At 39.5% G+C, this 14,256-nt stretch overlaps 2 protein-coding genes across 2 annotated transcripts; both read left to right on the top strand.

The window, feature by feature from the left end:
- Positions 1 to 66: 66 nt before the first annotated feature.
- Positions 67 to 10,297, top strand: aup1 (AUP1 lipid droplet regulating VLDL assembly factor). The gene is made up of 12 exons (XM_017689800.2): positions 67 to 273; positions 1,580 to 1,717; positions 2,257 to 2,407; positions 3,093 to 3,283; positions 4,407 to 4,479; positions 5,221 to 5,294; positions 5,657 to 5,723; positions 6,980 to 7,085; positions 7,292 to 7,435; positions 7,675 to 7,826; positions 8,464 to 8,552; positions 9,836 to 10,297. Exons 1-12 carry the CDS (start codon positions 233 to 235, stop codon positions 9,873 to 9,875), a joined length of 1,266 nt encoding a protein of 421 aa, XP_017545289.1. The 5' UTR covers positions 67 to 232; the 3' UTR covers positions 9,876 to 10,297.
- A 557-nt stretch (positions 10,298 to 10,854) lies between these two features.
- Positions 10,855 to 13,589, top strand: tubb4b (tubulin, beta 4B class IVb). The gene is made up of 4 exons (XM_017689795.2): positions 10,855 to 11,013; positions 11,830 to 11,938; positions 12,046 to 12,156; positions 12,398 to 13,589. The coding sequence occupies exons 1-4, from the start codon at positions 10,957 to 10,959 to the stop codon at positions 13,456 to 13,458; spliced, it is 1,338 nt and encodes a 445-aa protein (XP_017545284.1). The 5' UTR covers positions 10,855 to 10,956; the 3' UTR covers positions 13,459 to 13,589.
- Positions 13,590 to 14,256: the final 667 nt, after the last annotated feature.

Raw genomic sequence — 14,256 nt, 5'->3', positions numbered from 1 at the left:
GAAACGGGAGTTGGTAATGCAGAGCTGGTCCCACGTCAGTGTAAAGGGCAAACCTACATCGGTAGCTTTCTGAATATCAAGATTGCAATATGGCGACGGAGGTATTGCAGATAAATAATACAAGCTAACAAGCTAGCGAAGCAATCTAACGAATAGGTTCTAGCACCTCGCAGAATAGCATGCAGGAAACTAACCAGCCCTTAGTGACAGAAGCGTACAGAAAACTTGCATAATGGAAACACGGGGCATAGAGCAGATGTTTGACTTCCAGCGGTAAGATTCACTTTTACCATCAGCGCTAATGTTGCTATCAGTTAACCAGCTGGGTTAGCTTGAGTCAGTCAGTGGGCTAACCTTGTTAGTAACTTAGTTAACCTAGTGGATCAGAGGAGACTGAGCGACGACAGCAGGCTGACTAGGCACATACTTCTCTTAGCACGTTGTTACTGTGTCTTGTTTACATACTAGTTAAATCAAAGGCCAACAAAACACCTCATGGGTAACCACAGCGGTCATTTTGGTTCTGTCAGTTTGCACATTAACAAGTGTAGCTAGCTAACTGTTAGCTAGTTAACTACCTAGCAAGCGAACCTAGCACAGGTTCCTTCATTTGGAAACTAGCTTACCAGTTTAAAGATTCCCTGGCTAGTAGCTATTCTTCACAAAACTTATGGAAATAACGTTTGCCGGCTAGGTTAACTAGTCAGTTAGCTAGGTTACCTATTAAGAAATATCAAGAGAATGCTTTCCAATTCAGCAGGGCGTTATTATTCTTAAACGTCTTTAACATGTTGCCTGATTAGTGAACTGTATAGGTTTGCCAGCAATGTTAGTTAGCTAGCTAACTATGTGGCAGTGCTGTATATGCTTAAACCTTAAGTTGAAACCCTTGCAGTACACAAGTATATCGATCTCTTCCTTGCCTACTTAATATTAAAGATGGCTAGCTAGCTGGCTGCTCTAACCATGTGTTTTTCCGTACTGACGTCTGGTTTAGTGTCATATGTGGTTAAAGCTTGTATTGCCAATTGTATTAACAATGTAGTAATAAGCGATGCAAGTAGTTGTTTCCTATTGCAGCATAGTCTGTACTCAGTTAGACTTCAGCAACACAATAATGTAGTTTAATAACTACCTGATTTAATAATAAACTACTCGGTACAGGTTCTGTTTGTACCGTTTTATGAAATCAACCCAGTTCAGGGATGGGATTATTTGCAGGGGCCTCATCTGGTACACTTTGGCCAGGCATGTACGTGTCCTGTTACTGCAGCCTGTATGACAGAATACTTAGTATACAGGTTGTGTGTCATTTAAGAACCAGCTTGATCGACAACTCAGCCAGAGCAAGAACTGTCCTATGGATACATAACACCAAAGACAGGCTATACAATAGTACTGTCAGAAAGACAGTAACAGACATGCAGCGAATCTTTTAGTTTCACATTATTTTTTTTTTCAGCTGTCATTTGTAATTATAACTCTTATAGTCACAAGTGAGCTATGTTCTCCATAAGGAGCTGTAACTATAAAAATCAGTTCCATTTTTGTTCATGACTGAAGTGTTCTGTATTTGCAGGTTGCCAAGTGACGGCCTGATCCTGCTGCTGCTGCTGCTGTATTCCCCAGTCGGCCTTTGTTTGATGTTGCTGCGGATATTTATTGGTGTCCATGTGTTTCTAGTGAGCTGTGCACTTCCAGACAGTTTTATAAGAAGGCAAGTTGAGGAGATGCAGACAGGTCACAAATTGTCTTGCTAAAGTGTTGCACCAGAACAGCTTCAGTGCACTTGCATAGTGTCTATGTGAAGACCATAGCATATGATGTACATAATTTTTATGGTGGGATGTTAGCTGCTTAATTCCATCATGCAGTGCATCTGTCTGGAAATATCTGCACTCCTGTTTCTCCACTCATTTATTTGAGTTTCTCCTTTAAACTGTATGTATATTCAGCTTTATTGTATTTCCAACATTATGGTTATTTATTCATGTTTAGAACTGAGTTTTGGCAAGTATTTCATTACACAAAATACGTCTACAGGGACGTCTATGTGGTACATAAAAAAAAATAAAAATTATGAGGAATTTCTATTACTTCTTTTAGCATCAAGACGTAAGATATATAGGAGCATGTGCTTTTACAGGAATTATGTTTCATTGTGCACCACAGTTGTACTTTAATCAGACTTTGAATATCATGACAGGATTGAATCCTAACTTGCCTGAATGGCTTGTCTTTTTCCTTCTGTTTCAGATTCATCGTACGAGTCATGTGCTCTGTACTAGGTCTGCATATAAGACAGAACAGCCCTCGCTTAAGAGACAAAAGTGTCAAGTTGTATGTCTGCAATCATGTCACTCAGTTTGACCACAACATTATTAACCTCCTTACCTCCTGCAACACTGTGAGTGTACCCTATATACATATATATATATGTATGTATGTATGTATGTATGTATGTATGTATGTATGTAGGTGTGTGTGCGCATGTGCCTGCATGTGTGTGAACATACACACGTGTGCGCTTGTGTATTTATATAGATGATTTGTTAACATAATAGAATCTTTCATTTCATTTGTTGTTATGCTCTTTTGTCTTTTGAGTTTGTGTCAAGGCAGTATTGATTTACTTGATTGTTGTCTTCACAATGAGGCCCATTAGTTACTTTGCAGCTGTGCTGACTTAATGTTAGGCCAGTGTCCAATGACTTTGAGTCGGTTTTTTTTTTTTTTTTGTCTTTTTCTGCACATCAGAGAGTTTACTTGACTAGTATGGAAGAGACTGCAAAATTATATAATAGTTGCATGTCAATTTGTCATTTAATTTTGCTAAACAGGTTAGTTAAAATCACAGCAATTACTATTATCATTACCTTTTAATATTACGCTAATGATTACCAAATATTTTAACAGGAGATAAAAATAGTTTAAAACAATAAAGTGATTATCATTGGGCAAAATGTATGCTCTAACTTGCGATTCCCAACATATATCAAAGTTCATGGATCATTTATGTGATTGATAAAAGTCTCAAATAATGCCTCACTGAAAAGAACTCTGTCTTAAGTCTTCTAATTCTTGTTTTCCAGCCATTGCTTGAAGGCCCTTCAGGGTTTGTATGTTGGGCACGGGGCTTTATGGAGCTGGGTACTATGGCAGGTAGCAGAACTGAGCTAGCAGAGACACTGCATGGGTACTGCTCAGCTCCTGGAGCACTGCCTTTATTGCTCTTCCCAGAGGAGGACACCACTAACGGCCGTGCAGGCCTGCTCAAGTTTAGGTGAGTGACGTTGATGATGATCACTGCATCTGTTTTTCATAAGAAATTATATTAGAAATTGGTATTAAAGCTGCACTGTGTATGTTTTTTTTTAATTAAAAAATTAGTGTTATTGAGTCAGGAAAAAAAATGAAAATATTGTGTGCTGCTGTGAATCGCTAGGTAAAGCCTGAAACAGTCATTGAAAAGTCAAAGGTGCCAAGTCAGACTTAAGAGGAGCTTTAATGTCTTAATGTAGCATGAAAAGCCAAAAAAAAAGGTGTGGCTCGAAAGATCAAATTCATCTATTCTGGGAAGGAGTTCGAAGCGCAACAGTTACAAAATACACTTCCTTATGTTGCATGCAATTATACTATTCCACCAGAGATGTCTCAAATCACCAAATCTTATATAGTGTAAAAATAAGTTATTGCAAAAATAGATTGATAGAACAGAAGGAAAAATCAAAAGCAGATTATGCAGTTACTATAAACTTTGTTGTTTATAGACTCTAAGTCTTTAAGATACTGTATATGAAGTTGTTCAGGCTTCTCAATACCGATGTGCTAAGAAAATTTAGTTTTTATCAAAGAACTTGTAATGGCCAAGTTTTGACTTTTTTTTTTTTTCCTGCATTAAGGTTGTCTCTGTGTTCTGAGCTTGAGTAAGTAAAAGCTCAGTATGACTGCTCAGTTTGACCATAGTTAGGTAAGGTCTGTCGTGTAAGAGCTTAGGTGATTAGGTGCCGAGCTGTCCTAGGACAACTGCCAGGCCCTGGCTAAGCTGCTCTAAAGCAGCTCACATCCGCCTGACCACCAATTAATCACACAGTGTGAAGCTGTGACTGGACAGTAATGCAAGTTTGCTCATTGCAGTCAAAGCCATTGAGCATGTCTTGGTCCCTCCTCTTTCTCAGAGTGCTATTTCTTGGTACTGTAACATGACACAGATCGGGTTAGAGCCATTGAATATCTGATTATTTAGGCAAACCAATGCCTGAAAAATGGGATTAGAAGTTTGTAAAATATGTACATTTAATATAATGTCACAAAGAGTTTAAGTTTTCGAACACTGCAGTTCTGCATATTATATTTTCTCTCTCCCTCTCCCTCTCCCTCTCCCTCTCCCTCTCTCCCTCCCTCAGCTCCTGGCCTTTCTCTGTGGCGGACTCTGTTCAGCCTGTGGCCATGACAGTGAAGAGGCCTCTCATATCTGTGGTAATTGTCAATATTATTAGTGGCTTGTGGGTTTGATCTTTTTTTTTTTTTTTTTTTTTTTTTTGTATTCCAAAAGTATTAGCCTATTAACTGTTGTGAAAACTACAGGTTTAAAACTTTAAACATGCCTCGTTAATGAAATAAACTTGTAGGAAAAGGAAAATCATGTCAGCATGATTTTCTTCTTTCCTTCATAGTGAAATTGTCAAAGTGCATCTGGCCTTCCTATCTTACAGTGGTCTTTGTGCTACAAGATGCAGGCCTTGCATTAGCTCATAGGCCTCCCAGAAACGAACCCTTTCAATCCTATTGCTCCCCACAGCGTTCACACAGAGGGCCCTTTCTCTAAGCACCTGCCTCATTAGGGGGATATTTATAGAAGCCTACAGAGACAGTTGATAATAAGTGTCACACAGTGTAGTGTGAGAGTTGGTGAAGGTCATCAGATCAGATAGTGAATCCTTTGCCCTTTGGTTTTTCCACAGTGACAAATTTTCACTTTGGGACATTTTTATACCCCAAGATGCCATTTAGTGATCACTGATATTTCTGAAACCAGGCATCATTAGGGCAATTGGCAGGCGGAATATACACTATGATTCAGCTTGGTATAGCTTCACTGGAGCGGCGCATTGATCAGTTGCACAGCGACAGTGGTCAGGGGAAGGGCAGAGACCTCCAGCTGTCTGACACTAATAAAACAACATCCCTTGATGCCTGTTTCTATTTTCTTTCCTTTAGAATGTACCAGAGTCTTCATGGCTAACAGAATTGCTGTGGACGTTTTTTGTCCCGTTCACAGTGTATCAAGTAAGGTACTACATATTACTTACTATTTCTATTACTGGTAGTACTTCAGTGCTGCTTTTCAAACTGACTGCTTTGTTTACACTCCTGTTTACTGTTTTTGAATTTCTTCTATTTTGTAAGAAAATTTCTCTGTTTAATTTTGTTACATTATATAATTTATTAGTGCATACCTTTGTGTGCTTAATGCCATCTTTCTTTAATCTAAGCAAATAAAACCTCATTCATGTTTTAGTAATTACGTTGAGAACCTTGATTTCAGTTCCATTGTAAGGTTTTGAGTAAAAATCTTAAATTCCTTGATATAATATATAAAATTTAAATTGAGCCCCGCCCCCCCATCCCTCTGACCTTCTTTACATACCATCAGATGGCATCTTCCAGTACATAGGCAAGATGGAGAATCACATCAAGAATTTGCCAACAGAGTCCAAGAGGTATGATGTTCACTTTGATATGCTTATTCATTTAAAATGTAGTAGATAAATAAGAGTAAATGTGTAGTTCTACAAAGCAACTCAAGAGAAATAATACCGAAAACATGGGCGGAGATGCTCTCCTTAAAAACAATGTCCATTTGCTGCAAAGCTAAACCATATCTGTGCGTGACTTTAGCTTCTACAGCAGATATGCATGTCTTTGGTCCTGCGGAGTCAGCGTGCAACACAATTTAGTGATTTTTCTGCTTAAACAATCCTGACTTATGTTAATTGCCAGTTTTTTTTGGTGCATTTAAGTAGGGGAATTGCCCAACTGTGTTGGACGCCAGCCTTCCAGGACCAGAGGTGTGGACCCCTGCTCCAAAAGATGATGATGCATAAAACTATACACAGCAGAAATAAAGTTAAATTTCAAAAATTGTTATTAACCAAAAAATAACACTTAAATATTATATTTTAATAAAATCATGTTTTTGTCCACTTTATTTTAATAAAGTTATTGCTGTTACTAATGTTTTTCATTATATTAACTTCAAATCAAGCAATACTATTCAACGTTTAATTAATAAGTGCAAATGTTTATTGTTCATGACTGAAAAGATCATGTGTGGATGTATAAACTGTAAAGCTCACATTAAAGACTCATCTTTGGTAAGACGCCTGGAAAGGTTGTCTAATTCTAGTTAAGTCACCTCAGCTAGCATGTAATGCTAATGCAAGCTTGTTGTGTTTTGAAGTTGAACATCTGACTGAATATTTTTGAGGGGCATTTAAGGTCTGAGTTTTGATTTTAAAAAATCCTCTCAAAACCAAATGTACAGCTGCTTCCACAGCTCCCCAAAATCATGTGTAACAGCTTTTCTTGTGCTCAATATCATTGCACTTAATATAAATGAAGAAGAGCACTATTGTAAATCAACTGACCCCAAAAAGTTTCCAGAGCAAGACATCCAAAGAATATGGGCACTGAGATCATTCCAAACTAATTAGACCACAGTCGTGTGGGTCAGTGTGTAACTGGGACAGAAGTGATCTTGTCTGATACTGTGAACTGAGAGAATACTCTCTAAAAGTAGCCTCAACCTCTGATCTCATCAAAACTCTTCTATTTTTCTTCAAAAATCATTGTTAGTCTGTATGAAGTTGTTGGTATAGTGTGCACTTTGTCCTGTACAAACAGGTGCAGTACATCAATTGAAGATTGACACAAATGGGAGTATCTCTGTGTTTGATCTTGTTTTATCTGTATTCAGCTTCTAGCTACTGAGCTTGGTGTGGTCTCAACACAGATCACTAAGGCAGACAAAGCAGAGCACATCAAAAGGAAAAGGCATACAGTTCCACATACCACACAATTGAGTAAGTGGACTTTCGATAGTGGGGAAACTCAATGCTGACCTGTGCTGTTCTTTAAAGGCTACAGATATGTTGAATGAAGATGATCCATTTACTTGTTAGCTATAACAATAAGTTAACTATAGGAGTCAATAAGAGTCCTCCTTCACATATACTAATTCTGCAGTGAAAAGCATTAATGATAAGGGCTTTTTTATTTGCCTGAATAGATTTGGGTGCTAGACCTCGCACCATGGCACAGGGTTTCCTAGGTTCAGGCCCAGGGGCAGAGAACCCTGGAGTGGTGCGTATGGCACAGCAGGTGAAGGAAGTGCTACCTGATATTCCCCTTAGTGTCATCACCAGAGACCTGCGTAAGTCATCTTTTGGCTTCTCTTACAACACTTTCCTTGCACTAAACAAACAAAATGGCTCTCGTCTAAACACATCATGACAGTTCTGTGACTTCTGTTTACCAATTCTCTTCATAAATTATTTCTGTTTATAGTTGCTTATGGTTAGTTTTGCTTTACATGTTTAGTGAAATCACAAAGTTCATATTAATTTCACATTTTCCTGCACTGTTGCATGATGATCATTTATGCCCTTGTAGTGCAAACAAATTGTGTGGATGCAACTATTACCAACCTGCTGGAGAGCTCTGACCAGTATCACACAGATCCTGCAGAGGGTGCTACATCAGGTCCAGCCAGGCCTCAAATCTCCACAACCCCTTCTGTTGCTGCCTCCTCTCCCACCATAAAGGTGGGACTAACCTTTCAACCTACATCCACACATTACTCTAAATAAATATTAGTCAGAAAATGTATTCATCATCAGTTAGTACTATACATATTGCTTAGTCTTACTCAGATTCCAAGGTATTTACATTAGCTTAAAGTTACAGATGTATTGATTACATTTAGGAAATTAAATATGAAATGTTGTATATTGTCAATGCATTGTTCATATTGCATGGACTATTCTGTGGAATTAGTTCAAAATGCAGTCCAAAAGTAAAAAAAAAAAAAAAGAAATAGAAAGTAATTAGACCATTATTTACAAGGATTATGTTACGATCTTTTAAACTCAAAGCATTAATTTAGGTAGTAATTATCTAAATATATGCAAAGCATTATTTATGCGATACTTTTTATTATTTTTTAAATTGTCATTCAAAGCCAAAGGATTTCAGCCCTTTGAACCAATGCAATGATTCATATACAATGTATGTAGTGTGTATATAGTCATTTTGATTAATGAACAAGAAAAGTACTCATGTGTTTTTAATGTATGAACTGAGACCTAAATGTCTGCTGAACCAATATTTATGCTTGTTGTGAACGTTTGCCCATGTTTGGCAGGCAGTTTAGTTCATTTCTTTTGCTTATTCGATCTACAGCCAGCTGCCAAATCTTTTGGAAGATTGCCAGCAGACAGACACATGTCTCTACAGGAAAGAAAAGCGGCCTTGTATGAGTATGCAAGAAGGTGAGCCCTGAACATCTGATAGCAATGACAACAAGTAGTGTCATAAAAGCAAAGCTCTACTCTTTTATAGCATCCTGGTGTTCTCTGCCAGACCTAGGAAACACAAGAGATTGACTGCAGATTTTTAGTTCGGTAGCTGATGTTGTTTACTGTCCTTATCGGACACTTAACGTTGTAAAATAATTTATTATCTGGGTTGTACTAATGTTTATGGAACGCTTTTGCACCAGTTGAACAGGGGAAACATTACTAAGCGATAACGAATTTGTAACTTGGCATAGAGCTGTTGGAGCTCTTAGTGTTTATTTACACAATGCAACAAAATTAAACGGGGTGAATAAATGAGTTCGGCCTACAAGTCTGGTTACAGCATTCAAGCTGTTAACCGTTGAAAGATCAGATGCTTAGACCATTTTTTTCAGCCAACCAACAACAATCCAGAAAAGCAAACTAACTGGAAAAAAGACACTAGTACACTACTTAATAACAATTTTCTTCAAATGATGGTGTTAACATTAGCAAATTAATGTATAAAAAAAATAAATAAATCTTTCAACTTGAGTTGAATGCAGGAATGCCCCTGTAAAAGGTTTTAGTATGGGTGCTTTTTTTTTTTTTTGTTTAAGACCACTGTTTCATAAGATTTGATAACTTCCTGGGAGTCATGATCCAGGAGGCAACCATAAGCACATTCTCAGCTATGCAGGTTGGCAGGTCACTTGTGAGCATTCACGTTTACCGGAAAAGTAAGCGTCAGAGGGGAGGAGGGACAGAATTATCAAGATGGTTATCCATCCACATCAAAAGAGGTGGGTTTTCAAGGGTGTTTAGTAAAGGAAATAGTTCTGTTTAGAACCATGAGTTGTATATGGAACCATTTGATGCTTGCATTTGTTTTTTTGTTTTTTTTAACCCTTTTTTGTGCTTTTATACAGAAGTGTATACAACACATTCTCCTTATATCTGAAGAACCATTTCACCATGCAAAGAACCATTTAGGCATGCAAATGTTTCTAAGTCTTCGTGGTTCTATATAGAACCATTTCCTTCACTAAAGAACCCTTGAAGAATCATCTCTAAGAGTGTAGAACTGACTTCTGTACAGCACCTATCACATTGCTTGTATATGATCTTATCAAATATTCAAGGTGATTAGAAAAGGCTCGATCAGACAAAGATAAACTTGCTTAAGTTGTAGGAAGAGAGGCTGGAAGTAATGTTATTCCTGTTAGCTTCTCACCTTTTGTGTGTGTGTTTGTTTTTTTTTTTTTTGTGCCTTCTAGACGTTTCATTGAAAAACACGGACTGGAGGAAGACTCATGAGTTTGGACAAATCACCGCCCCAGGATGTGTTTACCGAGAGACAACTGACTTCACACACAATGTTACCCAAACAAGGAGAAGATTATTGTGTTGACTTTACCTGAAATATTTGTGTTAACCAAACATAAAGATTGAACTTCAGTGGATTTTTTTTAATCCTCTTGCATGGCAATCATGCATGTCTTTTTAATTATTTCTCTCTGCTACAGAAAAACAAAAAGATTATTTTGGTAAACAATTTGTACTACACCCCAGTGACAGTGGAACATCTCATATTATTTTTATAAAGGTGAGAATTAGAAAGCAGGGGGTCGACATTGTGTGGTTCAAAATAAAACACAGTTTGAGGTTATGTTGTAAGGATATGTGTTGATTCAGTATCAGCTTTTAAAGACATTAAAGATCATTTATAAATGCAAAAAGGCTGTTTATTCTGTTGCTCGTATAATGTATCAATCTGTGGATTGTACTAATGGCATTTTCTGCTCAACTCTCAATATGATGAAACGTGGGACTGCAAGCAAAACGTGAGCCAGAAGGACAGGCAAGTGACAAATGTTTGCAGGCAGTTTGTGCATATAATAATGGCATCTAATCAAAACAAAGTTGTGACTGCATGTATTTTCTCAATACAAAGTTTGTCAGAAGCTTTATTTGCATATTTTGTGACCGGCTGTACAATTTCGTGGCTGTAGTTTTCAACACGCACTGTTTACAGTTTCGGGGGGCTGGTGTCTAAAGAGCCGTTACAGCGTATTGAGTAAAAAACGTACTCTGGTAAAGATAACGAAAAGAAAAATTTTGAAACTGTTGTGACGCCCTCCGCCAATCAATGACTGCGGCTGCGTCTTCAGCCAATAGTCGTAAATTTTGTCAGGCGACTCCCTTCAAGTGGCCACCAATCAAATTGAAGAGGAGGCGGGTGCAAGACACGGAGCTACCAATGGGAGTCGAGCGTATCTAGGCGATCTCTCCAGACTGAATAAGTAGAAGCACTTCTCGAATTACTGTCTCATTGTCTTTGGACTTTGCTGGACGGTGTTCTTCTTTCGGTTATCTTGTTTGATCTACAGCAGGCAGAATGAGGGAGATCGTTCATTTGCAGGCAGGACAGTGTGGCAACCAAATTGGTGCCAAGGTAAGAAATAAAGGGCTCCTTTATTCCCTTTTATTTAATTTAGAGCGGTTGGCTTGGTAAAGCTGACTCGCTACTCTCTGAAGGCCTTGGTCTATTTTGGCTGTTACTGTTGGTTAGACCGCGACGCCTTTATAAAGATGACTCTTTTTTTAACGATAATCGTTTTCAATGTAATTTTTTGTACCTTGTGAACTGAAAACTGGGTTTATCGCCATTCTACAAAATGCAACAAGTAGCCCAAGTTTTCTCAAAACGTGCATGTCTGTTAGACCGTCGACGTCGAAAAAAATCCCGAACGTGTGAAAAAGCCTTCTTGAGCCCTTTTCGGTGTCCGGAAAGCGGATTGCTGTGAATGAACTAATGGTGAAACAATGCAGTCTGCTGAAGGGTGTTGGCCCGGCGCGCGCGCTGTCGTAACATGGCCGGCTGTATCTGGTTCTGCTCATGGTAAAGGCGCTCGGCCGAAAAGGCCAACACCCAGCTCCCGTTCTTGGAGAACTGTTCGTGGCTTAAATACGGTGTTTCTGTCTGCTAAGATATACCTTTTTTTTTTTTTTTTTTTTTTTTTTTTTTTTTTAGTTACGTCATTGACAGGGCTTTGCCAAAGCCGGTCAGCGCCGGTCGTATAAAATGGCCCCATGACTTGGCAAACTCCATTTTGCCTCCGGTGTCATACCGTTACAAGTGGTGGCCTGATTTGAGGAATCTCGTTTGATGAAACTGAGGTTTTAGATATGCTTCCACTTGTGTTCTCTTAGTGATCTTAACAAAACAAAATACTTGTTGTGACTGCCATTCTCTTTTGTTCCCAATCAGTTCTGGGAAGTGATCAGTGACGAGCATGGTATTGACCCAACGGGCAGTTACCATGGCGACAGTGATCTTCAGCTGGACAGAATTAACGTGTACTACAATGAGGCCACAGGTGAGGCAAAAACAGGTCTGAGTGAGAAGGTGATGTCGATTTATTTGTGTTTTATGTGCCCATTGTTTTGTACTTTTGTGTTTTTAAAAATCTTAAATGTATTTCAGGTGGAAAGTATGTTCCACGTGCTGTGCTGGTGGATTTGGAGCCAGGAACCATGGACTCCGTGAGGTCTGGACCTTTTGGGCAAATCTTCAGGCCTGACAACTTTGTGTTTGGTAACTTTCTCTTTTTTTTTTTTTTTTTTTAATTTTCCCCATTCCACCCGGTTTACAGTACACTTTTTGCCCACTGCAGTGATGCAAAGTAGTCAACTCTAAATATGGTTCAGTCCATCTGTCTGAAGCCTTGCAGTCAAATTTACTCATTTGACTGTCAAGGTGCTGGTTTGGTTTGCATGTAGTTGCCTCTTGATTCATGGCTGTAACTTTGCATATAACAAGTGCTTTTTTTCTGCAGGTCAGAGTGGTGCTGGTAACAACTGGGCCAAGGGCCACTATACAGAGGGAGCAGAGCTGGTGGACTCTGTTCTTGATGTAGTTCGCAAGGAGGCTGAAAGCTGTGACTGCCTGCAGGGCTTCCAGCTCACCCACTCGCTGGGTGGTGGCACCGGGTCTGGCATGGGCACCCTCCTCATCAGCAAGATCCGTGAGGAGTACCCTGACCGCATCATGAACACCTTCAGTGTTGTGCCATCCCCCAAAGTCTCAGACACAGTGGTGGAACCCTACAACGCCACACTGTCAGTCCATCAATTGGTAGAAAACACAGATGAAACGTACTGCATCGACAATGAAGCACTGTATGATATCTGCTTCCGCACGCTCAAACTCACAACACCCACATATGGTGACCTCAACCATCTTGTCTCTGCTACCATGAGTGGTGTCACAACCTGCCTGAGGTTCCCTGGTCAGCTGAATGCTGACCTACGCAAACTGGCCGTTAACATGGTGCCATTCCCCCGTCTGCACTTCTTCATGCCCGGCTTTGCCCCGCTCACCAGTAGGGGTAGCCAGCAGTACCGCGCCCTCACTGTTCCAGAGCTCACGCAGCAGATGTTTGATGCCAAAAACATGATGGCTGCCTGCGATCCACGACATGGCCGTTACCTCACTGTCGCCGCCGTTTTCCGTGGCAGAATGTCCATGAAGGAGGTGGATGAGCAGATGCTGAACGTGCAGAACAAGAACAGCAGCTACTTTGTTGAGTGGATCCCAAACAATGTCAAGACTGCCGTCTGTGACATTCCACCCCGTGGCCTCAAGATGGCTGCCACCTTCATCGGCAACAGCACAGCCATCCAGGAGCTGTTCAAGCGCATTTCTGAGCAGTTCACAGCCATGTTCAGGCGCAAGGCTTTCCTGCACTGGTACACAGGAGAGGGCATGGATGAGATGGAGTTCACAGAAGCTGAGAGCAACATGAACGACCTGGTGTCTGAGTACCAGCAATACCAGGATGCCACCGCAGAAGAGGAAGGAGAGTTTGAGGAGGAGGGAGAGGAGGAGCTGGCTTAAATTAATCTGTCGGTCATTTCTCTTTGTATGTTTTTCCGTTCAGAACTTTCCTTTTGTCACTTTCTTACTGTTTGTCACCTGCATTCTGGGTTGTACCTTATACTATCAATAAAATATGCAGTTAATGATGAGGTCTGCAGTGATTTAATTTGTTTACCTAATTTTTGGTAATTTTTTTTTAATCCAAAACAATTGGCAGGTTTTCTATGGGCTCATAATCTTGAAAAATTGTATGCAATTTAATATCAAATTTTTTTACACCTAGTCAGATATTCATCTATGATGCCAGAAGACCAGGTTGGAAAGGGTAATTATGTTAATATTTGTAATGGTCAATCTGCTAAAATGGCTGACTCCTCCCCCCCACTTTGGTCACCTGACATCAGCTAGCAAATGGGAGCAAATGTCTTGAGCTTGCTGTAAGTATTCTTTAAAAAAAAAAAAAGCATTGAACTCATGTTTCAGCAGGTACCACTGGTGCTTAGCATTCTCAGTAAAACTAAATTGAGTAGTTTGTGATCTAAATTATGCTAACTACTAAGGGCCAGCAGAGTCAAGTGTCTTTCCAGAACATCAGTGTACATGTAAATTCAAGTGTGTTTCTCCAGCACCTTTCAGATACAATTTAAACACATGCAAGTCACCAGCTGAGGAAAAACTGCTTAGTGGCAGCATATTGAGCATTGGAAATTGTAACCAGTAATTAGGAAAAACGTATGGCAATCTAGCATGTTTTGGGGGAACTCTAAACTGAACATGGTTGCAGAGATACTGGAATTGAGGTGAAGAAAATTAACA

The sequence above is a fragment of the Pygocentrus nattereri genome, chromosome 8, assembly GCF_015220715.1.
Source record: "Pygocentrus nattereri isolate fPygNat1 chromosome 8, fPygNat1.pri, whole genome shotgun sequence".
Classification (NCBI taxonomy): domain Eukaryota; kingdom Metazoa; phylum Chordata; class Actinopteri; order Characiformes; family Serrasalmidae; genus Pygocentrus; species Pygocentrus nattereri.
Note: the sequence above shows the minus strand (reverse complement) of the source record. Positions and strands in the feature narration are given on the sequence as shown.